At 33.6% G+C, this 27,869-nt stretch overlaps 4 protein-coding genes across 6 annotated transcripts; 3 read left to right on the top strand and 1 right to left on the bottom strand.

Moving 5' to 3' along the window:
• Positions 1–606: 606 nt before the first annotated feature.
• Positions 607–4,615, top strand: LOC132606936 (protein AE7-like). Of its 2 annotated transcripts, none has more exons than XM_060320642.1 (6): positions 607–792; positions 1,329–1,478; positions 2,875–2,979; positions 3,072–3,171; positions 3,937–3,982; positions 4,351–4,615. In XM_060320642.1, exons 2-6 carry the CDS (start codon positions 1,357–1,359, stop codon positions 4,449–4,451), a joined length of 474 nt encoding a protein of 157 aa, XP_060176625.1. In that variant the 5' UTR covers positions 607–792; positions 1,329–1,356; the 3' UTR covers positions 4,452–4,615. The 2 variants fall into 2 exon arrangements, with proteins under 2 accessions (XP_060176625.1, XP_060176615.1); XM_060320632.1 differs by having other exon boundaries at positions 608–792; positions 1,313–1,478.
• A 626-nt stretch (positions 4,616–5,241) lies between these two features.
• LOC132626608 (uncharacterized) lies at positions 5,242–7,595 on the bottom strand. Of its 2 annotated transcripts, none has more exons than XM_060341539.1 (2): positions 7,455–7,595; positions 5,242–6,001 (listed from the first exon to the last, which is right to left on the bottom strand). In XM_060341539.1, the coding sequence occupies exon 2, from the start codon at positions 5,977–5,979 to the stop codon at positions 5,395–5,397; it is 585 nt and encodes a 194-aa protein (XP_060197522.1). In that variant the 5' UTR covers positions 5,980–6,001; positions 7,455–7,595; the 3' UTR covers positions 5,242–5,394. The 2 variants fall into 2 exon arrangements, with proteins under 2 accessions (XP_060197522.1, XP_060197514.1); XM_060341531.1 differs by lacking the exon at positions 7,455–7,595 and adding an exon at positions 7,257–7,424.
• A 9,612-nt stretch (positions 7,596–17,207) lies between these two features.
• Positions 17,208–22,974, top strand: LOC132606923 (serine carboxypeptidase-like 20). Its single transcript, XM_060320606.1, has 14 exons — positions 17,208–17,550; positions 17,652–17,797; positions 19,202–19,278; positions 19,374–19,496; positions 19,836–19,938; positions 20,026–20,063; positions 20,140–20,241; positions 20,556–20,636; positions 20,724–20,966; positions 21,751–21,816; positions 21,912–22,033; positions 22,419–22,532; positions 22,636–22,681; positions 22,764–22,974. The coding sequence occupies exons 1-14, from the start codon at positions 17,402–17,404 to the stop codon at positions 22,845–22,847; spliced, it is 1,494 nt and encodes a 497-aa protein (XP_060176589.1). The 5' UTR covers positions 17,208–17,401; the 3' UTR covers positions 22,848–22,974.
• A 2,767-nt stretch (positions 22,975–25,741) lies between these two features.
• LOC132606904 (uncharacterized) lies at positions 25,742–26,472 on the top strand. Its single transcript, XM_060320584.1, has one exon. The coding sequence runs from the start codon at positions 25,840–25,842 to the stop codon at positions 26,317–26,319; it is 480 nt and encodes a 159-aa protein (XP_060176567.1). The 5' UTR covers positions 25,742–25,839; the 3' UTR covers positions 26,320–26,472.
• The last annotated feature ends 1,397 nt before the right edge of the window (positions 26,473–27,869 follow it).

Below are 27,869 nucleotides of genomic sequence, written 5' to 3'. Positions count from 1 at the left end.
TATTACTTTTAAACTATTTTAAAAATAAAATCATCTTATAAAAAAGACATAAATTTGAAACAAATATATAAAGATCTACAAAACCAATTTATCCAAATTTGTAAAAATAATATAAGAAATTTTTGTAGACTTATTTTCTTATTTAAATTGTAAGTGGTCACGATAGCTTTGAAAATGAAAGAAATTTAGTTTTTACTCCATAATTAATAAATTAGATGACTCATCCATGCCAATCGCCGGTTTTTTAATACCAGATATGATATGTGCCCTCTAATTAGAGGTCTACAACATTTAATTAAATCAGCCCAATTTTAAATTCCAAATTAATAAAAAATTCGACTCATAATCCCTACCCACCCACAATCATAATCTAGTTGGAAGCCACATGTCATATCTGGTATTGTAAAATCGGCGTTAATGAAAAATAATATGAATGAGTTATTTTGGTAACTGGCGATGACATAAATGAGTCAAATTATTGATGAGTAGCATAAATGAGCCATTTTCGATAGTTCGCAAACTATTGATGAATGATATAAATGAATTATTTTCAATAGTTTAATGACATAGATAAACTAAACTATTAATGAGTATCATATTCGACCCTTTTCCGTTGCAAAAATAAAGACATAACTAAATCCAAAGAAGGAAATTTTTAGAGGTTTAGAGTTTAGATCAAGATTTAGGATTTTTTTTCTTCCCCGCCAACATCCCTTCTTCCACGTCTCTCTTCAGTGTTTGTTCTTCTTCTTTCCCCTTTCCAATTACACCTTCATATTGGAAATCGAACTTGTAAGTATAATCTATTATTTAATTTGTGATTTTTAACTTGACTCTTTATGCTTGTTTCTGGGAAAAATTCTTACAGCCCTTGATAAAATTTGTGAATTTGTATGTTTTACACATGGTTGTAGATGAGTAAGGCATATTCTCCTTTATGTAACAATAAATATGAGTTTGTGCACATGCTTCAAAGAAAGTCATGAGGGTTCTGGATAATTATCACTTTGTCGAATTTAAGTTTTATGCAGTTATGGTGTAACAATTATTTACAGAATTAGGTCACTTATTAGGTAATTTACCCCTTCTTTACTTCAGCTTGATTAGGGTATTAAATTTTCCTTTAAAAATAAATAAATTATCCTCTGTTTGATGAGGATTTTCTGCGAAGATTTCTTTCCTTTTGAAAAAAGAAGCAGTAGTTTAAGCTAATGACTAAGAAAGACAAATTTGAAGTTTATTAGATTTATTTAAGTTTATTGCAAAGGAATTCTTCAGCTCAGTAAGTGGTTTTGTGGGTTGATCTTTGTAGACATCATTACTGCCAGGTGAATCGTACCAAGGTCGGACTTGAAAATGGTTTCTGAATTGATAAATGCGAACCCCGTTGTGTATGAGAAGAAGGAGCGTCGAGCTAGGATTGCTCCAAGTGTGGATGAATATGCAGCTGAAACTATCGACCAGCTAGAAATTTTTGATATCCTTGGCTAATGGTTTTTGTGGATGCTAATGATGATTGAAATGTGATATTGTTCTTAATCTGTTATTTTAGACTTGAAATTAATCTTTCTATGATAATGGAATATCTATGAAGTTAAAACTCATGCAATTCCGCGTCTGTTAAGAGTTTTATGCTCAATCATTTAGATTTCTAATAGAGCAATATCAGCATGCTAACTCTCTGAGTAGCCCTAGCTAGAGGTCTTTGAATTTGCAAAGTAGAGTTAATTTTGTTGTAGTTGTTTCTGATATTTATTGTTGTGTCCTGTAGTTCAATGTGAAAGATGAAGTGAAAAAAAAAAAAACCTTTTGCTCCTTTTCTTTATAGTAATTCTTTTTTGTATTTATTTCTGTGTCATGTTGTTCAATGTGAAAGATGAAGGAAAAAACCTTTTGCACCTTGGTGCACGAAATATGTTTGCTAGCTTTCTCGTGTGGTATAATAAGATCATTTCGTATATGACTTAACTTTTACAAGACATCCCTTCTCTCTCCCCATCTCCACAGATCCAATGTAACATATAGTACTGTCTGTCTATAATCAACCAGGTTTCGAGATTCACCTGTCTCCCAATCCTAGAGATTCCTCCTAATTTCAAATTCCAATGAATTTCCCCTTCATGTCTCATTCAAATTTGTTGGATTGTCAGCTCTCATTGGCACGACTCTGTAAATGTTCGAAAGGAAAGCCTCACCTCACTCTCTCCACATCACCTGTGCCCCAAATACTATTCTTGCTTTAGAGAAATAGGGAGCATAGAAGTACATGTCAGTCCACTATGCTTCATTTCCTGTAGAAACATGACAATAGCTATCTTTAGTTTGATTTTCTGGAAGCCTTTCACGAAAGAAGTTGATATATGATTTTCTTGTCTTTAGTTGCTTTTTTGGGGTGGGGGTGAGAGCATTCATGATTTGCACCTTCAATATTTGTTTTACATCTTTTGAGATTTTGGCCCTGACAAATCGAAGTGCGCATTGTTTTTCTATTCTTAGCAAATGGTAGGATATATTAGGATCACATGTCATGAAACTTTGTAGGGTTTTGTATACTTCCTATTCGATTAAAGCATGGCTCAGTGTAACCAATTGCTTACACATGATTGCAATTTTCACTTTACTGCTCGATGAACATTTACAATGTTTCATCCTTTTGCTTTTGCTTCACAAATGTCATTGCATTCATCGAGTAACATGAGTACAATACATTCGACTGTGTGTTTTGATAAGATTCATTATTAAAAAAAAAAAAAAATCTGCCTGTTTTGGGTCATTATTGTGTCATTTTGAAAGGAACTAAGCAAGTATGAAGTTTGATTTGTTGCGGGCACCTTCATAGCTATGAAAAGTTAATCATTCCTTAACATTCTTACACTATCTTAGAGATATAAAAGATCCAGAGCATCCCTATTCTCTAGAAGAGCTGAAAGTTATAACAGAAGATGCCGTTGAGGTAGATGACAAGCGAAGTTATGTAAGGTGAGAACTAAATCCGTTTCATATGTTTCTGTTTTGATTCCTTTTAATTGTCATTTTCGTGCTGTCTAAGAAGAGGAAGTTCTTGGATTCAGGGTCACATTCACGCCTACTGTGGAACATTGTAGCATGGCGACCGTTATTGGATTATGCTTGCGTGTGAAACTTATGCGATGTTTACCTTCACGTTATAAGGTATGCTGTATACCCTTCTATTTCAATTCAATGAACGTATGTGTGTTGCACATCTTTCCCTGTAAGAAACATATAACAGTTGATAGAATTTTGTGCTATAATTGATATGCTATTATGATATTATAGAAGTCAACAATTCCCATAATCACAGAGTACTGGAGAAGACGTTAATACCTGTTAAGCTGGATCAAGCTTTGATGTCACATGCTGCTATGTGTGTGTTTTTCTTAGAACTGTCAACAACTTCAACCTTAAAAGTTTTTCTTTGGACTTTGATTTTTGATTTTTTTTTTTTGTGATTTTAACTACTTTTGGGGTGTTCCTGCATGATATGGATAACCTATATCAGACCTGTAACCAGTCTCTCTGTTATTTCAACTTTCTAATTGCATTTTTAAACTACAACATGCAATGCTTCTATCGGAATTCATATTTTGGTAGAATATTACACAAAATTTTATAATCGAATTTAGTAGTTGATAGCTATCTGTGATTTGAAGGGGAGCCTCGGTGTAAATGGTAAAATTGTTGCCATGTGACCAGGAGGTCGCGGGTTAGAGCCATGGAAACAGCCTCTTGCATAAATGCAGGGTAAGACTGCGTACAACCCTTGTGGTCCGGTTCTTCCCCGGACCCCGCGCATAGCGAGAGCTTAGTGCACCGGGCTGCCCAACTACTATTATCTGTGATTTCAAATTGTTGGAAATGTTAATCAGTGTTCTCGGTTTGCTTGTTTTTAATAACATGTCCTTGTTGTCTTGCCAGGTGGATATTAGAGTAGCACCTGGGACTCATGCTACGGAAGCTGCAGGTATTTAATCATACAACATCCGATATCTAAGGGCATCTTCCTTTTTCGAGCAAAGCTCATGAACTTTATATCATTTTTGCTCTTTTAACATACCACATGGGCATACAACTGATTATGGTTTTTCCCCCTTAACCCAATGGCGGCTGAGTAGATGCTTGGAACTGAACACATCCCCTTTTCCATATATGGTGTCGACCCTTTTAGTTAATTTAAGTTGTAACATATCCCAAAAGAATAGACAAAGAACAAAGAAAAACCTTACAAGCTGCTTCTTGTTGATCATAAAGCATTAACACAAGAGAGCCTTTTAAAGAGTAGTTTGTGATTGCTTCATAGCCAGCAACTGATAAATTATTTTCTGCTTGCAGTAAATAAGCAGTTGAATGATAAAGAACGGGTAGCTGCAGCATTGGAAAACCCTAACCTTGTCGACATGGTAGACGAATGCCTTGCTCCATCTCTTGAATGAGGAAGTTTAGGCAGTTTTTTTGTTCTTTTTGAACAACTTTTCATTGGTTTTATTTAATTAATTGTATTAATAAGGTTGTTGTTTAGTGAAATAACAATGTAGTAGTTGACATGAAATAGGCTGTATCTTTGTAAAGAGATATATGCAGAGCATTTATATCATCATAGTCACTTGGTATTTTCAAAAAAATTTAGCCTATAAGTTATCGGGTGACTCAGGACTTTGGATTTTCAGGTAAGGTGGTTTGGTTAATATATAGCATGACCTGTCGATAGCTCATATATGTGACATGCTACTTTGAAGAAGATTGGAAGTTTTGACATTACAATTTTCGGAGTTGTGCAAATTCTTTCAAAATTTTCACGAACTCTTGCACTAAGTGCTAAATATTCAAGCAAAAAAGAATTTCAAAATTTCATTTTTCTTTTTACAAACGACGGCTTCCTAATTAGCTTGCGCATACATTGACAAATCTACCGAGTCCTTGTTTTGTTCTACCGGTATAGATATTGGGGTAACTCTGCCCTGTGTTTGTGTGGCTATTGAAATTTAAACCATGATCTCCCATGGCTTTTATACACTTCACTACCTTTGGCCACACCCTTGGGTGCAAGAATTTTGAAATCTCATGTTCACGCAAGACAAGTAAAAGGACTTGGGAAATGATTTGTAGGTAGGTATTTGTATCAACAAATGATGCAGAACATTGATGAGTGATCGAAAATCAAATGATATTGAATTCCAGCAGCTGGAAAAAAACCACGTCATCCCAGTTTTAGTTCGTTAAGCATTTCATGACATAAATATAGCATTTTTCATTAGCAGCTCATCAAAGAAAAGTTGAAATTAATCATACGTCAAGTGAAAGTATATTAAGGCAACAAAAGGTTATTAAAAACGTATATATAGAGCGAAAAAACAAGCAAATTTTGACTTGAGGACATCACATACTAGTGCAACCATTTGGATTCTCATAGCCGGAGTAGCCATGTTGGTATGCATAATCACCCTGTGGAGGACAATAGGATGTTGGTGGTTCGCGGTGGTGCCCCAACAGCAGTGGGGTTTGTCCACGGTGGTGCCCCAACATTAGTGGCGGTTGTCCGTGGTGGTGCCCCATTAGCATCGGTGGTGGTCTATGACGTTGGTGTCCTGCCATGCAATGACGTGGAGTATGATCCTCAGGAAAGTCATTGAAAGGGTCACGCAAATTCATCCTATAGCCCATCTCAAGGCTCTCCACTCTCCGCATTCTCGAGAATCGGTCCAAGTCATCATTCCAGTAGTTTCTGACGTGCGATGGCGGATGACATGGCCCCAATGATGGTAGTGGTGGTGGTGGTGCTAATGGCGAAAATGGGGATGGATGTCCGCGGAAATTACAACAATCACATTGACATGCTTGTGCAACGTTTTCACCGTGTGGTGGTGGCGGCGGGGGCGGTGCCTCTCTTTTAGGTGATGGAGGTGGTGGTGGTGGTGGTGGACAAGGCTTGCATTTCCGCGGACGAATCATATTAGGATCCATTGTTGAAGAAAGCTTCCACACCCTACACAAACAACTTTCTGGTATTAGATTGCCTATGCTAAAACAGTCAAAAATCAAACGAAGGTGTTAAGCACTTCTAGAGGTCCACAAATGTGGCTCCTAAACAGCCCCGCACTATCCTATTCGAGCCCAAGCCCAAGCGCCTCTTCAACACCCTGGCACTCGGGTTCAGACCCTGTTGAACACAAAAATATATACACAAAATCTACACGCTAGTTTAACCATACAAGAGTTGAGGATGTCTAACTAGTTAAGCCATTGGTATGAATTTATTTTGAAACTCTTACTCAGGCAAACTTATGAAGAAGAATAACCACTTCCATGGTTTTAAGCATGTAGATTAACCGAAATGCTTTCTACTGGAACAGGGATTGAGATGTACTAACACATCAGCAAGGTCAGATACAAGTAGACAAATTTCTATGGCGGGATTTCTACATGTTAGGGCTGCATAATTTACAACTTCTATAAGTATGATTACTAACGAGATGGAAGAATAAATGACTTGGTAATGCATACGTACTGGATTTTAAGACTAGCATTCCGATGCTTGTGACGATGGATTACTTAACTATATGACATGACCTCAATCCAACATAAAGAGAAACAGATTGGTAGGGCGAGCGTGATTAATTCATATGTGCATGGTTTCTAGATGACTAAGTTATTAAAGGGAGCCAGTTTCTTTATTGGTAGTCTATACTCTATAGGCATGACTTCTAAATGATTTAGATTCAACAAAAACTTCTAATTGTATCCATATTCCAACAATGTCAGGAAGGCAAACAAACAAATTTTAACAAAACATTAGAGGTCTTTATCTATTCAAGATGAAAATTAGCGGAGTTTGGCCGATTTTAAAATTTATAAGATCATATATACATATATACATGATCTCTATATGATGATTTATCACACAGAGAAGCAGGTTGGGTTCTAGACTTATTTCATATTGACCATTGACAAAGACCTACAGCCAAGGTATGAAAAATGCAAATTCAAGCAAATTCCAAGGATCCTATGTGAGATCTATCATTTAACTCATGAAGGATTAATATTATGGAACATAGTCTACTAACTTAGGTTTAATTTAATACTATAGGCATGGTAATCTAATGCAAGAAAAACTTTAGATCATTCCACACATGACGTACCTGAGTGCGCTTAAGGCATTCGAGCAATTTCACTACTTATAACTATGAAAGAAAATCTACACTAGAAAGAAGAAAACAAATTTGCATTGATGAGTTACTTACCAGTTGAAGATTAGCAATTAAGCAGGAAGTGAGAAAACCAGAATGCCAACTTTGCCTAATGGAGAGGGGTGCAATATTTATATAAGGGAAAAGTAGAACCAAATCAGCGTGTTTACTAAGGAAAATCCACTTAGTGAAATCAAAAGAAAATTCAGAGGATACTTCACATTATTTACTACTAAAATTGAAACATCTTACCATATGCATATCTCTTGGCGTCCTTATTACTATAGTAACAATATCATTTTTCTTAGTTAAACTATCTTCGAATTATGTACTTCATAATCATCTTTACTAATTAAAAAAATTATTATGTCAAAAAAGGGGAAAAGGATCACATACCCCTCTACTTTGAGTTATTGCTCAAGCCCCTGTTATACTTTTTGGCTATATGAGTCCTTACTCTCAGGGACGTCGCAACAACATTGGAGGCCTAAAGCCAAATTTCAGAGAAAGGTCCTATTCTTTTTTTTTTTAAAAGGAAAATCATCATATATATTTTTATTTAAAGCCTATTTTTCTAACTTTTTTCAGATGCAAAGTCATTAATTACTGTTTTATACTCGATTTGTTCTAACATTTCCTTTTCAATTGGTAATATAACTAATTCATTCGATCTATCTTGAGACATTGTTGATTTTAGATAAGATTTTATCAATTTTAATTTTGAAATTCGGCTGAGGCAACCGTTATATATAGAGAATACATCTTTAAGGGAAAAATTGGGGCATCAAGCGATTGCTTTATTGCCCTTATAGTCGAGCCACCCCTGCTTACTGTCAGCCAAAGATTCATATATACCCCTAAACTTAACCGGCTGGACACGCGGAGGGTCAAAAATGAAAGACCCAACCCAAATTAAATAAGACTCGTTCGGCCCCGAATAACCCCGACCCGTTAAGCGACCCACTCACAATTAAAACCCCTAAAAGCAGGTAACTTTTTGTGCAGTTCCCAGATGTGAATTTCTTCCCGTCCAGTAACACTATTCATAGTTTCAATTTTTTGCTATGCCACAAGGGAGATGAGCGTGAATGTGGAGGATATTGCAGGCTATATAATATAAAAGAAGAGGAAAGCCTAGGTTTGTGTCCAAAATTTTCAATCAAATATATTCATGTGTCCAAATTCTTTAGAAAAAGATAATCAATTTACCCCTCAATTTGTATTATACAATTTAATATTACCCTTAGCTTAGAGTTTCGTTAAGAGCGAAGGGCTGTTGATGAATTTTTTTCTAACTGAGAGACAAAATTAGACTAAAGTTTAATGAAGAACAAAAAGTCACTCAATTTCAAATAGTACATAGGAACCTCCAAGAGATTTCATCTTATAGCACATACCTCTCTTAATTCTTAGGAGTAGTTTTTAATATTACACATACCCCTTATTTCACAAAGGGGTATGTTTGGTTAAAAAGAATGATAAATTTTCAACAACAAAAAAAGCTCAAATAACAGTTTATTCAAAAACTAAGTTTGCAAACTCAGTTAACTACTTCAAACAAATGCCAGGAAAATTTTCAGGTCCTCCGGAAAAAAAAAGTAGTTCAATTCATTTTCATTAGGTTTCTTGTAGTTCCTCTAATTGTATCAGGTGAAAAATTAGCCTAAAAGTAGGAGGAAAGCTGGCAGTTTAAATCGACGATTGGATGATATCTTGGCTAAATTTGTTGTGTTTTCGTTTCATTATGATTTTGCTTTGTTCTACTTTTTTAGTGGTCTGGATTTGGTTATGGAATTTATTTTTAGAGATTATTGTCAGAGAATTTATTTTGTATTTTTATTGTTTCGTTTTATTTTCATCAATAAAGCAAAATAAAACTTATTTAGAAAAGGAAATAAAGCAATTGTGCCAGAAAACAAAATACTTTATTTTTCAAAAGCGAGCATTTGGCTTATGGAAAATATTTGGTGACAGAAAATACTGTATATTCTCTTGAAGCTAATTTCACGGGATTGAATATAGTGATGGTCCCTTGAATTTGTAAAATAATTCATTAAAAGATTTTAATTAAAGGTCTGACCTGTTGAGCATATTATGTTGTCAACATGTAATTAAAGGATCATTTGATCGGTGGAATAAAGAGTGCAATTTAAATGTGAGATCACTTTATCACACATTTGGTTGATTTTTTTAATCAGAAATTAGTAATTTCGGGATTGATTATATAAAAATTGTGATATTATTCTTATCACACACTCTATGTAGAATAACAACCCCGAAATTACTAATCTTGAGATAAAACAACAAAATGTCATATTTGTCCTTCTCCAAAGCTTTTCACCCATAGTCTCTTAAAAAAGTCAATATTAAAATAGAGAATAAACATCTATTTAAATTTATCTAATTTAAACTAAATTACATATTCTATGTTATATCTCGTTTTTAGTGCAATAACCTAAATATCTATTACTTTCTCTGTCTCATAATATGTGTCACCTTAGCAAAAAAAATTGTCTCATAATAAGTGTCACCTTATGAAACCAAGACATAAATTAGCTAGTTTTTTTCAACTCTACCCTTAGACAAAAAATGACAAGTTAGAGTAACATCTAAATAATAATTGAAAAAGCCACATAGTAACTTGGTATTGTTGGATTACTAATGTCAAAAGATTACAACTTGTGCTTGCTCTCATCAAGAGGAAAAAATAATTTATTATTATTATTATATAGGAATAATTTAGTAAACTTCGCATTGCATTATTAGTTTCTTAAGATGCGTTTTTTTTTTTGCTAAGGTGATACTTATTATGGGACGGAAGGAGTAATAAAAATGCATTCACTAAATAATTTGATAATTATTTAATCCCCGTATTACAATTTCAATATTATAATTCCAAAATAATTTGTTCACCAATCATATGGCACCCAAGGTCATAGGTCATTGGAAAAAGCAGAAAAGAAAGTTGCAGCAACAAGGTTTGCGGTCCAAGTTCGTGTAATAAGCTCATGTGTTGTGATTTCGTGATATGGAGTTTGCGGTCCAAGTTCGCGTAATAAGCTCATCTGTTGTGATTTCGTGATATGGAGTTTGCGGTCCAAGTTCGTGTAATAAGCTCATGTGTTGTGATTTCGTGATATGGAGTTTGCGGTCCAAGTTCGCGTAATAAGCTCATCTGTTGTGATTTCGTGATATGGAGTTTGCGGTCCAAGTTCGCGTAATAAGCTCATCTGTTGTGATTTCGTGATATGGAGTTTGTTCAATGGCTGGCTTTCTTTTTATGCCTTGTTGTTTTATCGGATGTCCCAACTGGTGGCATGGTATCTACATCAGCTTTCTGTTGTGCCATTCCTATTCGCCCATGTCCTACTGTCTATTTTGGACCAATTTGTATTCTGTCAAATGACGAATGATGATTGATGATTGATGATTGCTGTGCAAGTCAAGTCAATTAATAAGATTCATCAACCTCACGTTATTCACGATGATGCTTATTCTTGAGATCTTTTGGTTTGTCTCTTTGAGTAATGAAGACTTGGACCATGTAGCAGTTTACTTTTGTTTTTGTTTGTGTTAGGCTTAACGCATAACCAATCCTTTAAATTTATTAGAACATTCATTTAGATACTTTAACTAAGTCTTATTTCAATTAAACACTTCAATTCCTAATAAAATGTTTCAATTAGTCATTTTAAGTTCAACTTTCAGAAAGAAAAAAAAATTAGACGTTTTTTAATTCATCTATTAGGTAGTTAAGCTAAACAGATAAAATATGTCATCTCTTTTAATTATACGCATCAATCTCAAGTAGAAATGTTTGGGGTTTTATGGCTTATTAAAGCGAATGCGTATAATTAAAGAAGATGACATATTTTATGTGATTAACTCAACTAATTAATAGACGAATGAAAACACACGCAAAGAAAAAATTCAAAATTTGAACAGAAAGTGTCTAATGGAAACATTTTATTAGGAGTTGGAGAGTTTAATTGGAATAAGGCTTAGTTTGAGTGTCTACATGAAATAAGCTAACAAGTTTAAGGGGCTACCTATTATTAAGCCTTTGTATTATTGATGTGAGTAATCAAATCCTTCCTTGGCTGAAGAGAGTCTCGGTAAATAGTAAGTAGGCGTTTGGACATGCGATTTCATGTCATGAGATGAAATCAGTGTTGGGACATGCAATTTCATGTCATGGTTTCATGTCATGAGATGAAATCTCAAATCATCCAAAAAGGCATGATTTGGGATTTCAAATCATGATTTCAAAAATTTTAAATGTAAAACTTGATCCATAAGTTTGTATTATGTCAAAAAAGACCCATAAGTTGGTAGATATCGTTTTAACAATTACTCTCACCAACCATTTACCCAACCCCATTAACTTCTACCAACTTTTATTTATGTTCTAACTTCTACCAAGTCATAGTTACATTACTATTCATGTTAAATTTTCTTTTTTATTGTGAACTAAAGTTTGATCAATTGATGTTGTATTTTTAGAAATGACTTCTAGTAGCGTATTGATTTTATTATGAACTCTGACTTGTTATTTGATAAGATTGTATAAATATTGGGAAAGTTTTGATAGTTTTCACAACTTGTGGGGTTTTTATGTCTATAAGAAAAAATATAACTTAAGAAATTCAAATTGCATGTCCAAACATGATTTCATCTCATGTCCAAATGATTCCTAAGTATAGATAAAGGTTGAATTACTCTCCTACCTAATATATAGACTGATATTTTGAGTTCACTCTTTCTTGCTGAGTCTGTAACAATTGACATTAAAGCCGGTTAAATCATGACTAAAATCAAAACTGAAAGTGGTGATAACTAGGAGCTGCTGAAAGGTACGTAGCAAATGAAGCAATAACTTTAGGTCTCAAGAGCAAGTGATGCAAGACGCAATGGATAATAGACTTGTCCCTCTACCTTTCTCCACTTAAATATCATATTTTTGTCTGCGACAGAATTCAGAATCCTTATATGCGTCTAACTACAAATCACGCGTTTCGCTCTTACCACTAGACAAAAGTCAAGATGGTTTCTTTGCATCTCATTATTGTATGGATTTTACAAAATAAATTTAAGGGCGTTTTAATACATTTTATTAGACTTTATGCCACAAATTTTATTGGGTCCGGAAGTAGTGCTAATGGTGACCAATTAAGGAGGTCGTTCGTCCTCAAGGTGGGCTATTATTGTGAACTGTGAATCAGTTGAGTCCCTCATTAGTTACAAAAAAATATTGGTACTTTGAAAGAGAAAATGGGTATCTAATTTAGGAGCGCAAGACTCACATAGAGATGGTTCCACTAGAAAAAGCGTATTGCTTTCATAATGAATTGTTTAAGATCGAGGGGGAAATTCACAGTTGGGTCTGTGAATTTCTCTTGCTCAGACAAAGAAAAGACCTCAGTAATTTGTATAAGCAGATGTGGATTAAAGGACTACCAATAAAGATATCTTTTTTTATTTGGAGATTTTGGAAGTTCAAACTACCACTGGATGATAAGTTGAAGAAATGGGGACACCAATTCCCTTCCAGATGCTATTGTTGTCAACATCCAGAAGTGGAAGATACCTCTCATGTCTTTTTACACTCACCAACAGCTCAAGCCATCTGGAAGTATTTTTGTGGACCAGTGGGAATAAATACTGAGAATTTGCAAGTCACCCAAATAATTAACAGATGGTGGGATATGCCTAGTAGACGACATGTCAAATGCATCAACCAAGCTGTCCCTGCTATTATTATTTGGGAACTCTCGAAGAGGAGAAACACTATGAGACATGAAGGGAAGGTGTCAATCACAAAACTCATTTACCAGGTGATGCATACTTTGATTCAATTCATGAAGGTGAGAAGGAAAAATTTTAGGTATGCACCATATAATTGGAGTGTGATTGTTGAGGCATTACAGAGATACTCTCCAAAGATAAGAGTAACACCAGTGACTTGGAGAACTCCAGATATTGGATAGATAAAAGTCAATACTGATGGAGCCTCAAGAGGAAACCCGGGTAGGAGTTCATGGGCCTTTTGTGTAAGGGATGAAAGGGGAGATGTGATACAAGCACAGGCCAGAGAAATAGAGGATCTTCAAAGCACCAACACCGAGGCAGAGGCCCTAGCCATTTTACAGGCTCTTAGGTATTTAAAAGACAATCAATGGGATCAAATAAGGATAGAGACAGATTCACTTTTGCTGAAGAACTCTATTCAAAGGACATGGGAAATTCCTTGGCAAATCATTACTATGGTGGAAGAAATTTGGAGAATAAGTGAGGAAAAAGTGGTGGTGATAGAGCATATTTATAGGGAAGGAAACAAATTAGCAGATCACTTGGCTAATTTAGCTTTGGACACAGGGGACATACAATTCAATTCCTTTCATGACATGGAGAGCCACTGTAAAAGAATTGTGAACAGTGACAAATTACAGGTGCCCTATCTAAGAATTAGATCATGTTAAGGAGACTGAATATAGGGGGAAGGTGGGAGAAAAGGAGGTCCTCACACTCAAATCCTTTGGGAGGAGAATGTGAAGGATTTGGTTTACACTAACTGTTTGCTAATGGTTGCAGGTACACAAACTAACATAAATGGAGGATTTTTAATTCAACAGGTACCACAGAACAACCACACCGAAGGAATACCAACAAGCAGCGAAACACAGTGCAATCAGGATGTTGAGAAGAAATTGCAACTGGTTGGAGGCACTTTTGACAAATGACATGAAGTGGAATTACTGCTCTTAATGATTGAGCACATGGAACACAACAGACCTCTTGAGTACACATGGGCATACAGTTTCTATTTAGTGGCTGTTTCTTAGTTGGTGGTATTAGCACCCCGGGATGCTCATCCTACTGAGAACTGGTCATTAGTTAGAAAATGTACTGCCTTGGTGCATATAGAGGGCCAAATATAGAGCATGTGAGATATAGAAACAGAAGTTCTTTATGGAGCAATTATTTCAAATTTCATTCTATTAGTAAGTTTTTAACATTTTGTAATATCAAATTAAGACAAGTTATAAGTCTTAATTTGATCATTAGTTTAAATTTTGTATTTTTCATTAGCCTTTTTGGCTACGGTTGTACAAACTTCTAAATTTTTTGATAAAATTTATAAAATTAGCCCTAGGCCAAAAGCCTAGTGAACTTGAATTTAAAAAAAAAAAAAGAATTGTTTAAGATCGGGCATAAAAACATATAAACGTGTTTCAAAATTGAAGAAAAAAGAAGGATTAAAAAATAATATCAAGGGTGATTGTGGTGAAAGAAGTCGATTGTTTAGACAAAGTGGTTGGTGAAGTAATTTTTTTAATTTCATTTTTTGGCTCCCATCATGATAGTCCTACAGCGTGAGATGGTTTTTGTCCGATTTGAACTTTAAAAAGGGAGACAAAAAGCATAAAGATGAGATTAATGTGATCAAAACCAAAGTTGTTATGGAAAATCGGTATAAAAAGATTTGAAATATAATTTAAATAAGCAAAGTCATATCATGCATGCAATAACTTGTGAGAATATTTTTCTATAAAAATGTGGAGTTACACCAAAGCAGTTATATGTGGAAATTCTTGTTATGATCTTGCACATTTGTAGTGATAAATTTTTGTTACTCAAGATGCCTTCCTACTCTAAAACTCTTACTGTTGTCTCAAATAAATTTGTTCGACATGTGACAAAACTTGACTTACTCTATTTTTCAAATATTTGAATTTATTTGAAAATATTTAACAGTTACAAAATGGGAAGTCGTTTATTACTTTTTTCCAAATCAATCATTACTGTTTCAATTAATAGATTATTGATTAAGTGAAACATTTTAATAAGATAAAAAGGATAATTCGTAATATACTCTTATGATTCAGACTAATAAATAACTTTTTAAAATGACGTATAAAAGATACTCCATCTGTTCTAATTTATGTGAAGGGGTTCAGAGTATGAGCTTCAAAATATTTAATTTTACTTATGAAACTGGGTATAGGTTCTTTAAATATTTTAAAGTAAAATTTATATATTTGAAAACTACACGAAAAGTACTACAAGCTAGTAAACATTGATAATGATCCAAAAGATTTTAAAAAATGTTTTAGAAAATTATAGTTAAAAAAAACTGTTTGACTCCTCAAATAAATAATACCTTCACATAAAATGAGATTCAACGGGTAAATAATATGAACCGGATGAAATACATAACAAATTCATGAATAAGTCATGCACTAATTATTTTTCTCCAAATTCATTACATTGTGATATAAATTGTGACATTCTGACAATCAAGTGTTTTCAACTAGACTATCATGCATCATACATCATACATCATACATGACACAACTACTGTCTATCAAATAAATATTTTGGTTAGTGGAGTTGTTACAGAAAAAAGGAAAATAAAAAAAAAAAATGCATTGATGTGGTGTGTACAGTCATCCCTTTATTTGACTTTGAATAAATGTATAATCTAACGATCAAAATGAGCTTTTTGCTCATCTAAAAAAGGGATCGCACATGAGCTCTTTAATGCTTTGATACCATAAAACAAATAATCCACCGTTTCAATTTATGTGAATCAATTTTTGTATTAGTTCGTGCCAAAAAGAAATAACATTTTTCTATATTTAACAATAATTTATCTTTACACAATGTGACTCATTTGACACCACAAATTTAAAAGTCTTATCTTCTTTCTTAAATTTCGTGTCCAGTCAAATAGGTTCACATAATTTGAAATAGAGGGAGTATCGGATTACTAGCAATTTGTGTGACTTATTTAACCAAGCACAATATATAACAAAATAGTAAAGAATCTCTCTTTTGAAGCTTATTTGTATTTAATATGCCACGAGATTCTTGTGACTGTAAAAGCATGTTACTAAGATTAAAATTTTAATGTTAAACTATTTTAAATATAAAAATATGTTCAATATTATTTTGAAACGGACTAATAAATAATAGTGTCACATAAAATAAAATGAAGTGAGTGATAGACTAAATAGAAAGTGGGATATGCAATTTTGTTTATGGGTACCCTTAACATAATCTATTAGTTTTGGCCCACACTTTATATTTGTGTTTAAAAATTCACTTATATGAATAAATAACTTATCTAGAATCTAATAAATTACTTTTTTTTTTTAATTTAAAATTCATTAACTCAAAATTTTAGCTCTCACATCGAAATTAAAGAATATATTGAAAGTGATACATAACAAATAACAAATCATATAAAAGTCTTAACAATAACAATGATTAAATAAGTCTTTTAGCGCACTCATACCAATTATAACCAACCGAGTTCAATTATTTCCGGTAAGACTAATTTAGTATTAGAGAACACTGAACAATATAATAACGATTATATAATAACCAATTTCCTATACAAACTCACTTTTTACTGTATTTCCAAAACAAGATCAGAGTACCTTATCTTCTGAATAATTTTATTTTAAATATAAAAAATATGTTCAATATTATTTTTGAAACAAACTGATAAGTAATAGTGTCATGTAAAGTGAAATAGAGCAAGTGATAGACTACATAGAGAATGAATTGAACCGCTTAAGAGGAGATGCGGATCTGCAGTTCTGGTTAAGTGTTTTAACACAATCTAATAGCTTTGATTCACACTTTATATTTGTATTTAAAATCTAATATGAATAAATAATTTATTCAAAATCCAGCAAATTACTTTTTATTAAAATATTTAAAATCTATAAACTCAAAATTCTAATAAATAATTTAATCGAAGAATATATTGATAGCGTTACAATAACAAATCCTACAAAAGTCTTAATAACAACAATGACTAAATAACAGAGTATCTTAGCATTAACAAATTCATACCAAACTAGTTCAATTATTTCCAGTGATACTAATTTGGTATTAGAGAACACTGGATAACGATCAGATAATAACCAATTTCCTATATAAACTCACTTTTTAAGTACTATATTTCCATAACTAGATCAGAGTACCTTATCTTCTGTCACTCTCTCCCAAGTCCCAATCTTACCTTATAAGCAATGAAAGGACCAAATTGATCCAGTAATTATTATTATTATGATGGTACAGTATCTTTTAATCAAACTATAAAATCCATCATTTGTGTTGCTTTAGGGGAACATCAAAGAATTCTTCTCTCTAGCTTTTCTCTGCAAGAGAATCTTGATACAGCAAACATGGCAAGAAAAAACTTTTTTCTACACTATAATATACTGTTAACATTCTTGGCATTTTCATTTTTGGTAACACAAGGGGCACCTGAAAATGCACATGTAACTCAAATCCCTGGTTTCAATGGCACTTTTCAGTCAAAGCATTATGCTGGGTCTGTATTCTTTTTGTGTGGGAAAAAATTTCTAAGCTTATTCTTGAAATATGGTGATTTTTTTTACTTATCTGATTTTTTTTTTTCTAATGGGTTCTCAGGTATGTTAATATAGATGAAAGCCATGGTAAGAAATTGTTTTACTACTTTGTTGAGTCTGAAAGAAACCCATCAAAGGATCCAGTTGTACTTTGGCTCAATGGTGGACCTGGTTGTTCAAGCTTTGATGGCTTTGTCTATGAGCATGGTAAGAACTCTACTTCCACTAGTAGTATTTTCTTTTTCTTTTTTTAGCTAGAGGGGGGAACTGTATATACAAGTCAATCTTTTTTTATGTACCTACATATAGTAAATGATGGAACCCTTTCCTGAAAATTTTGTCTCCGCCGCTGCTTTTACTATTGTTGCAAACTTAGAATGAGGGAATGGTAGCACGTTTGTATGCTCTTTATGGTAAAAAATTCTTACATTATCAGTGTATTTTCACATGTTACGTAGATAACCTGCCTTATTCTTCATGTTAATTTTCCACTTTTTATTGATGATTATGTGATCTGGTTGTTATCTTTTTATGGATGTGCAATTACCTGTAGTTATCTTTTAGATGTTATGACAGTGTAAAAGGTTTTTTTTTTTTTAAACACATTCAATGTTTAAAAGTTGAACTCTTTTTAATCTTTACATAGTTAATAGGTAACAGCCGTCCTACCTTGGTAGGAGTAAGGTCTGCGTACACTCTATCCTCCCCAGACCCCACATTGTGGGATTTCACTAGTTGTTGGTGTTGTTGTTGTATAGATAATAGGTCAACCAAAACTGTGAGTTTGAAAGTCTCTGCCATTGTATGAAAATTGTTGACTTCTTCCTTGACAGATTTTTAAAATTCTTTTAGAGGGTAAAGGTGCATATATACCCCCGTTAAAAAAGTGGTGTATATATACTTTTGTTGTTACAAAATGGTGCAAAGATACCCGTGGCCTTACACAAATAACGCAAATATACCCTTTTCGCTAACGAGATTTTTTTAAAAATCATTTAGCTTATTTTTTTAATTAAAAAAAATGTCATCTGCCTTTAAAAAAAAGTCTACTCATTTTTTTGAGTAAGCATATTTTTCTAATGCCACATGATAAATTTTTTTCTGGTGGATCAAGTCTGGTTCGTTTAAAAAAATATCTCCGTGACTTAAAAAAAAAAGACAAGTCTACCCAATTTTTTTAAACAAACCAGACCCGACCCACCAGTACAAAATTATCATGTGGCTTTAGAAAAATATGTCTACTCAAAAAAAAAATGGGTAGACTTTTTCTTAAAGCCAAGTGGTATGGTATTTTTTTTTTAATTGAAAAAAAAACTAAAGGATTTTTAAAAAAAACTCTGTCAGCAAAAAGGGTATATTTGCACTATTTTGTAACGGCAGGGGTATATTTACACCACTTTTATAACGGGAGTATATCTACTCTAAATCGCAAAATTGAAGGGTATATTTGCACCTTTTCCCTTCTTTTAAAGAGCTCAAGTAAAAGATGTTAGTTGAAAAAATGTGGTCCGTGGAGATGCAGCTGCTAATTCTTATTCATCATAAGCAAAAGATTTAATTTACCATATTTATTGTGTTTATAATATGGAAGGGTATTTCTATACATTGCAGGACCTTTTAATTTTGCGTTGGGAAAGCCAAGTACTAGCCTGCCTTCTCTGCATAACAATCCATACAGTTGGTCCAAGGTTAATTATCATTTGTGTTAATTCTAACTTGATCATATGCTTGCATTTCATTTGGCACTCATTAAGAATATAAGGAAAAAATTTTATTCTTCCAGGTTTCTAGTGTAATATATCTGGACTCTCCTGTTGGTGTTGGATTCTCTTACTCGAGAAATGAATCTGACTACATAACAACAGACTTAAAGACTGCGTCTGATACCCACGTGTTTCTCCTCAAGGTAACATTACAGAAAGTCGACATATTGGTTATTTTGCTAAGTTTGATAGTTAAGTTGACTAGTTTTACGCTTGGGACAAGCAATGTGATCAGCTCACACATGTGGAGTTCTAAGTTTGATAGTTGTTTCTGATTCAGTCAAACCTCTCTATAACAGCCATCCTATATAACAACTATGTTTTTTGTGGAACCGATCTTTCATGTTATGTTATATTATATGTTCTCTACAACAGCATTTCGCTATAGCAACCAGAATGTATCGGAACAAACGACGTTGTTATAGAGAGGTTTAACTGTAAAAAAACTCATTTGTGTTTCTAATAAATTATGCTCTCGCTAGTGGTTTGAGATCTATCCGGAGTTCCTCAAGAACCCATTTTACATATCTGGAGAGTCTTATGCTGGCATATATGTGCCAACTCTGGCTGACGAAGTAGCAAAAGGTAATCTGGATCTTATATGAACATGTATTGGTTTGTGGTGGGCAGGGGGGTTAAACAAACTAACCTTCTGCTGCTTATGTTTATTAGGTATTGATGCTGGAGTAACGCCCGCGATCAATTTTAAGGTATATATACATTTTCAAGATTTTTACGTGTTAACTGGCTGTCTGGGCTGTAACCTCTTTATGTTCTACTGCACAGGGTTACATGGTGGGAAATGGCGTGACAGACGACAAAATAGACGGAAATGCTTTAGTTCCGTTTCAACATGGTATGGGCCTCATTTCAGATGATTTATATGAGGTATTTGCTTCCTCTTGTTTAATTTTTAAGTGCTTGAATCATTTGACTTCCGTACGTTTAAACATGATGCTTATAATTAGGATATGTTAAATTGTTGTAGCATAACACGTATTGGAGCCTTACTAGCTCAAGGTATATATGATAAAGTTTATCAAACATAGAATAGTGTTCAATTTTAATTCGCCAAGAAAGTTGTATCAAAACAAATATCAAGCTAAGTGTATAATCTACCACTCCGAGGTATCAGCAAACACATAATCATTGCCTCTTTGTCCATTAGCAACTGGTCTCTGATTATTCTTTTTCATGCTCAGGAAGTTACTGTTGCATGCTCAGGGAATTTTTATGAACCAGCAAGTAATAATTGTTCAGACATGCTTAATAAAGTTGATAGGGTAAGGTGTTCTTTCTGTCATACTTGATTCATATTTTCGTGACAGCAATTCGTTATTGGCCCGAAATCACCTTTTGGCCTATGGCAGGTAGTTACAGGTCTAAACGTGTATGACATTCTAGAACCGTGTTACCACAGCAAAGAACCTAGTATTATTACCACTGGTAACTCAAGATTGCCAATGAGCTTTCGTAAACTAGGTGAGACAGAAAGGCCTCTTCCTGTAAGAAAAAGAATGTTTGGTCGTGCATGGCCTTTTAAAGCTCCAGTAAGAGAGGGACGTGTCCCAACTTGGCCCGAGCTTCTCAATGGTTTAGGAGTCCCTTGCACTGTAAGTCAATCTTCATTTTTTGTTTGTTCTCTAATGGTTCTCCATTGAATTCCCTACTTAACTTATTTTATATCAAAACAAGTTTCTCTGACGTTGTCTAACTTCAGTCATCAGAATGTTGAATTTTGTATTTCCAAGACTATAACTACTCTCCTATCCAAAGATTCCACATAATTCCATATAGAGGATAATTTAATTTAAAAGTTGTAATGTCACAGCGCTAAAAAGGTCACAGCGACCCTAGAAAATTGTTTAGAGTAACAGACTAATATCTGTCTCCTGATAGTTTCTTTTATACTCAGTTAATAGAGTCATATGGGTGTCAATGAGCTTTTTCTATGCATATTTGCTATGTTGAAAGTGGTTCTTAATCAATTTATGAGTGGGAAGTAGAGCTTTATGGGACTTTTTCTTGTTCAAGCTGTTTCGCTATTTTGTATTTTTTTTTTTCCAATAAAAAGCAACACCACCACCAACAACAACATGTCCAGTTTGAAATCCCACAATGTGAGATCTGGGGAGGGTAAAGTGTACGCAGACCTTACCCCTACAATGTAGGAAAGCTATTTTCAAAAGACCCTCGGCTCAAGAGAAAGCATGGCAAAAAAGGTCAGATAAGGACAAGCAATTCAAAACAGTATGAAAATAAAATAATGCAAGATCAAAGACCATGATAAACAATCTGGAAAAGGTTATAAGCAGTATGAAAATGCTTTTCCAATAAAAAGCATGAACAAGAAAAGGTTATAAGCTCAGGACAAATAATCTGAGATAAAATATGCAGGATGATCATGTTGCTACTGCATGGCTAAACAATGAAGAAGTTCGTAAAGCAATTCATGCTGAACAAGTAAGCAATTGTCTCATCTCGTACTATGGATATTTACATATATTCAGAAAAACAGAGAATTGGTTATTTATGGTTCAATGCTACTGGTACAACAGAGTACTGTGACAGGACCCTGGGAGCTATGCACAAGCAAAATAGATCTAAGTCATGATTCTGGAAGCATGATTAAGTATCACAAAAACCTCACAGCTCGGGGATATCGGGCACTCATATACAGGTTCAATAAATTACAAAAGTCTCTAACTTCTTTCTATGCATTTTTCTGTCCTTTTGCATTACTCGTGTATCATTGTGAAAACCACCTATAAAGAAAACTGGTCGTCCCTGTGCATTTCATGTATATTCTCTTGGCTAAAAGCCTAAAACACATATTTATTGGGATTGTGCTACTTTAATAGCTTTCAAAAATCCAAATTCATTAATTATTCAAAATTTAAATAACTGTCAACCATTACTATAACATTTTCTTCCACTATACTCATGTAGTAGGCTTCATAATGTAAATGTTGTTAGTGACAATGTACCTGATCACATTCAAATTGTCCGAGATCTTTTTTTATGCTATAATCGGAACGTAATTCAATTTTTGTTCTTTCTTGCAGTGGGGATCACGATATGTGTGTACCATTCACTGGTTCAGAAAAATGGACAAGATCACTGGGATATCAGATCGTGGATGAATGGAGGCGTTGGTACGTGAATGAACAAGTTGCAGGGTACGTCTATATCTTCATCTTCTGAATCATATTCATGTTTAACTTTTCTAATGTGCTGCAATTCTGTAAAAATCCATTTAAAATGCTCAAATCTTTTGTGCAGTTTCACACAAGGTTATGAAAACAACCTCATTTTTCTGACTGTTAAGGTATGTTCATAACTTCATGTCAACAATTTTTTTTCCATTTTCTGTTTGTTCTTTGATTTAATTGATTTCTCGTAATCTTCAGGGAGCTGGACACACCGTGCCAGAGTACAAACCGCAAGAGGCCTTGGCATTCTACACCCGCTGGCTAGAGGGCAAGATGATATGACAATATGAATAATGAAGATTGAAATAGTCGATATTAAATCCAATTATTTGATAATTTCTCTGTTATTCGATGTATCTTCTGACTGTTAAAGGAATGTTCATATCAATTTCTCTCCTGTTTTTTTTTACCACACTTCTTGAAGGTCAGCAGCAAGTATCTCAAAATATTTTTTTGTCCATAAATCATCCATCAAATTGCATGATACCTTTTACACTGTTTAATCATGTTGATGAATAAGAAAGTTTGAAACATACTGAAAAAGCTAAATGATTTGACAAATTTTACTGGTAGCTGATTAGTTGATGGTAACCAGTGATTTGCTGCTACAAGTATTTTAGCAGGTTTGCCATATGCTGCTTCTGTTCCATTGGTCCAAGGACAGAGGCGGATGCACAATTAAATCTATGGGTTCAGTTTAGCGCAATAGCTTTGGTTCAAAATCCTATAAATGTGTTAAGAAACTCACTAAATATGTACAAATAACAAATTTTGAACCCTGTAAGTCTGTAACTCAAATAAATAGATTCAATAACATCTTGAATTCATAAACTTCAAATCATGGATCACCTCTATCCAAGGACACAATGTACCATGAGTATCCCGGGTGAAAGCTATGGTAAACAAAGTTTTCTCACCAATGCATTAGCATGGGATCATCTTTTAGAATAGTCGAGTTCTCGAATAGTTTGAAGGAAAAAAAGTAGCTCGGTGCACAAAGCTCCCATTATACATGGGTCTCAATGAAGGCCTAATCGCACTTGTTTAATTTTATCTTATATTTCTATAAGAGATAGTTCCATGTTTTGTTGAAGAAATTATTTCTAACTTTTTCCTTACTCGTTATTAGTGGTTGCTAGGCTGAACTATTACATGACTATAATTATTTAACAAATGTCTTGAAAAGTGAATTAGAATGATGAAATAATTTATAATCATAGAAATAGTACTGATTTTTAAAAAAAATTCTTTCATTCATAAACTTCATGCACAGTCAAACTGTGATACATAAATTAGTCGGATGGTGCCACCTAAATTGATACGGGGAAGTAGTAGGATGTTGATTGGATAAACTTATGGATTTTGATTTATAAGTCATGAGCCATAAGAATTCTAACTTATGATTTTTTTTTTATTTTACCTCAAAAACAAGTGCTTAAAACACTTTTTTATCTTCCGCAAACACTACAAAAATGCTGAAAAACTATTTTGGTTTAAAAGCACCTAAAATAAGGTAATTCAAATAGGCTCTAAGTCATACTCCATAATACTACATGTGTTTAATGTAATTTACCTTTAAAATCCTTAGATTTATTACATTCCCGTAGTTGTTTATATTTATATTTATACTATTATAGAAGCATGGGTTTGAGAATCAGGATCGTCGACCAAAGGTAGGATTGTAATTTCACAGCCAGCATTAAAGCATTTTCTTTGATTCTTCCATGGGCCTCGGTTCTGATTCAATATCTTTCATTTGTATCTTCAATATATTTTGGTGTGCTCATCGACATATGTACGGTACTATAGATGATGTCATTTCAAATAGCATGTAATAATTATCAGCTAACTACATTTCACTTCTTCATTTCATCTATAAACTCTTTAATACTTCTATAGTCAATGGCATGAATATACACTATTTATATTTAGTTGGGTATTTTATATACTCTTTTGGTTTCAAATTATGTGACACTTTTTTTTTCAGTTAATTAAAAAAATTGACATCTTTTTATATTTCGTAACAATTTAACTTCAAACGTTCCATTTCATCCTTAATGACATGATTTACAACCACAGAAATTTTTATAACTTATTCTAGATCACAAATTTCAAAAGTATTTCTTTATTTTTAAAACTCCGTGTCCAGTCAAACACCATCATATAAATTGTGACGGAGGAAGTAATATATTGTGGCATATTTTCTTAAATATCCAAACAAAGTTTTATCATTTTAGTAATTAATTTCACTGGCTTTATTAACTAAATCGAACGTTCATATGTGCCTCTTTTATAAAATATTTTGATTATATAATTAAGAAGAAACTAATCTAACTTATAAAACACACACAATAGTAAAACAAAACATCAAAATCTAATGCATTAAAAAACGTTTGGGAATAAATTAATTTTGACGGAGGATGAAATTCAAATAAATGATGGAGGATGAAATTCTTCAACTTTTTTTGACTTATAAAAATGTTCTTGAAGTACTCTCCAGAAGAGCTTAATCAAAAGTACTAACAAATAAGAAAACGTTAAAATGTGTTTCTTCTCATTGTTGTTGTCTGTTAATAGCAAATGATGTTATTAAAAAGGTTCAAGTTCAGCATTGTAATAATTTCATTCCATTCACAAAAAAAATTAGAAAGTTGGAGAAAACCAATTTTTATTTTTATTCCCAAATTCTTTCAAAAAATATATACTATATGAAACAATATTTTTCTTAATAAATAGAACTCTTTATCTCAAATCTAAGTTTATTTGGGGAAAATATTCCTTAAATCTTTGATACCCAATAAACACTGAATATTAGGATAGATATTATCAAAGTTGACTCCAAAGTAGCAAACTTTAATTTCTTAGTAGTCTATGTTTTCCGAAATAGTATTACTTTAACTTTAATTAAAAAAAGAATATCAATTTGCATACAAAATTTCTACTATATTGAAGAATCCGGAAGCAGCTCATGTGCAACATGTTTACTTCTTGGCAATTAATTTATTTTTAAGGGTATTTTCTACTTTTAGCATTTAGTGATTTTTTAAAACTATTTAAATTTAATTGTTATCAAATATAAAAATACATTATTATTTTTAAATAGATTAATCAAATTAAAACAAACAGTGTAACAAGGATTACATTAATAAGCAAAAACAATGAATAGGGCCAATTGCATCCAGTAAAAATAAAAAGAAAAAAGAAAACGTTTAATAGCTTTCTCCTTTCATATTACCGGAGAGTCGAGGGCACTCATTTTTGCCTACTTTCGAAGATGGCTGTCGCTAATCTGCAGAGATTCGCTTCCCGTATCGCACGAAACCCTTCAATTTTCTCAATAACCCGATCTTCCGTTTCCGGGTCCTCATCTCCAACCCGCACCGGATCCGCCAAAGTTTCTGATCGGATTGTTAAGCTTTTCGCCGTTGACCCTGAAGGTCATAAACGTGAAATCATCGGACTTTCGGGTCAAACTCTTCTCAAAGCCCTAACTAATCACGGGTTAATCGACCCGGATTCACATCGCCTTGAAGATATCGACGCGTGTTCCTCTGAGTGTGAGGTGCATATTGCTCAGGAATGGCTTGAGAAGCTTCCAGAAGCTACTTATGATGAACAGTATGTGTTGAAGAGGAATTCTAGGGCTAGGGTTTTGAACAAGCATTCAAGGTTGGGTTGTCAGGTGGTGATTTCACCGGAGCTTCAAGGAATGGTTGTTGCAATTCCTGAGGCTAAGCCATGGGATATCCCGTAAAAAGGTGAAATGAATTGTTTTTCCTAAGTTTGTGATTTGGAATTTTAGTGTTTTGAGTTAATAATATGTGGAACTTGATAGGCAATTTGCGTTACAATTGTCTGAAAGTTGATGACTTTGTTGTTTTAAATGAATATTTTCCCAATTCCTGTATGAGTTATCTTTAATAGCTTTATCTGTCTTTGGTGGTATGATGACAAGTTAATTTATTGGTACTAGAATGAAATTGGTCTGATAGAGCGGAATGGATATAAAAAATTCATATAGCTGGTTCCAACTAAGTAGTGATTGAGGCATTGTTTTTGTTGTGAGCTTATAATTACTCTACATTCTCACATAGTCTGAAGATTTTCATGTTTATGTTTTAGTAAAAATGTGTTAATGACAAGGCTATTACTAAATTTGGTGAGAGGTGGAAAACATTATACGCGTTTCTTTACCATTGGTCACCAGCTCGGCTACAACTAAACATTTCATGCTACTGGATGTCCCTATAAACTAATTGTAATGTATTAGCTATTTTTTACTGAGTATATTACGTCACTGACCTTCTAAAGCAACGAGAATTTTTTAGCATTGGTCGCCGATCTGCTGCAACTAAACACCTAGTGCTACTGGATCTACCTCGAACTAATTTTAATGTATTAGCTAGTATTTACTGAGTAAATTATGTCCCTGACCTTTAGAAGCAACAAGAATTCATTCTACTGTAAGGAAATTGTCCTGGTTCAGTTTGCATGGATTCTAGTTACACTCCTTAGCAGGAGGACATGTGGTGCTATGTTTGGGATCAAACAAAAATCCAATTTTCATATTTGGAGGGCTAGGACTCTAATCGGGACCTTAGGCACAAGGGACTATCCCGGGAAAGGAGTTTTTATGTGGCAAGCTTCAGAAAGGTAACAGGGTATGACTGCTAATACTAAATTCATTCTGAGAACTGGTTAGTAGGCAACCATTAGTTTTTCACCCCTAACATTTGTCCAGCTTACTGTTTGTTTGAGGTTATGAGCATCGTCATGTGTTAGCTCTAGATGTCTACTTTCTCTATTATTCCCTCCGTCCCAAAAAGATTGTCCTCTTTTGACATGGCACAAAGTTTAAGAAATAAAGGAAGACTTTTGAAATGTGTGGTCCAAAACAAGCCGTAGATATCTGTGTGGCTGTAAATCATCTCATAAAGTTAAATTGTTTCTAAATATAGAAAGGGGACAATCTTTTTGAAACAGACTAAAAAGGAAAGGAGGACAATCTTTTTGGGACAGAGGGAGTGCTATTTATTATTCCCATCACTTCTGCAAAAAGGCTTATTTAGATCTATATCTCTTTTCGCTGTTAGGCGTCCCTAAATTTCCGTACCTATCCAAAAAAAAAAAGGTCATGCATCAAATTCCTTGCTTTTTTTTTTTTTTTTTTGATAAACTAATAAAATTTTATGAAGATGCTTGAGGCTAAAGGTGTACCCATGGCGTGTATTAGAGCGATAAAGAACATGTATGATGGAGCCAAGATCAAGGTAAGGACAGTAGGAGGAGACTCGGAGCACTTTC

The sequence above is a fragment of the Lycium barbarum genome, chromosome 1 (assembly GCF_019175385.1).
Source record: "Lycium barbarum isolate Lr01 chromosome 1, ASM1917538v2, whole genome shotgun sequence".
Lineage (NCBI taxonomy): Eukaryota > Viridiplantae > Streptophyta > Magnoliopsida > Solanales > Solanaceae > Lycium > Lycium barbarum.
This window is presented reverse-complemented; position numbering and strand designations above follow the sequence as displayed.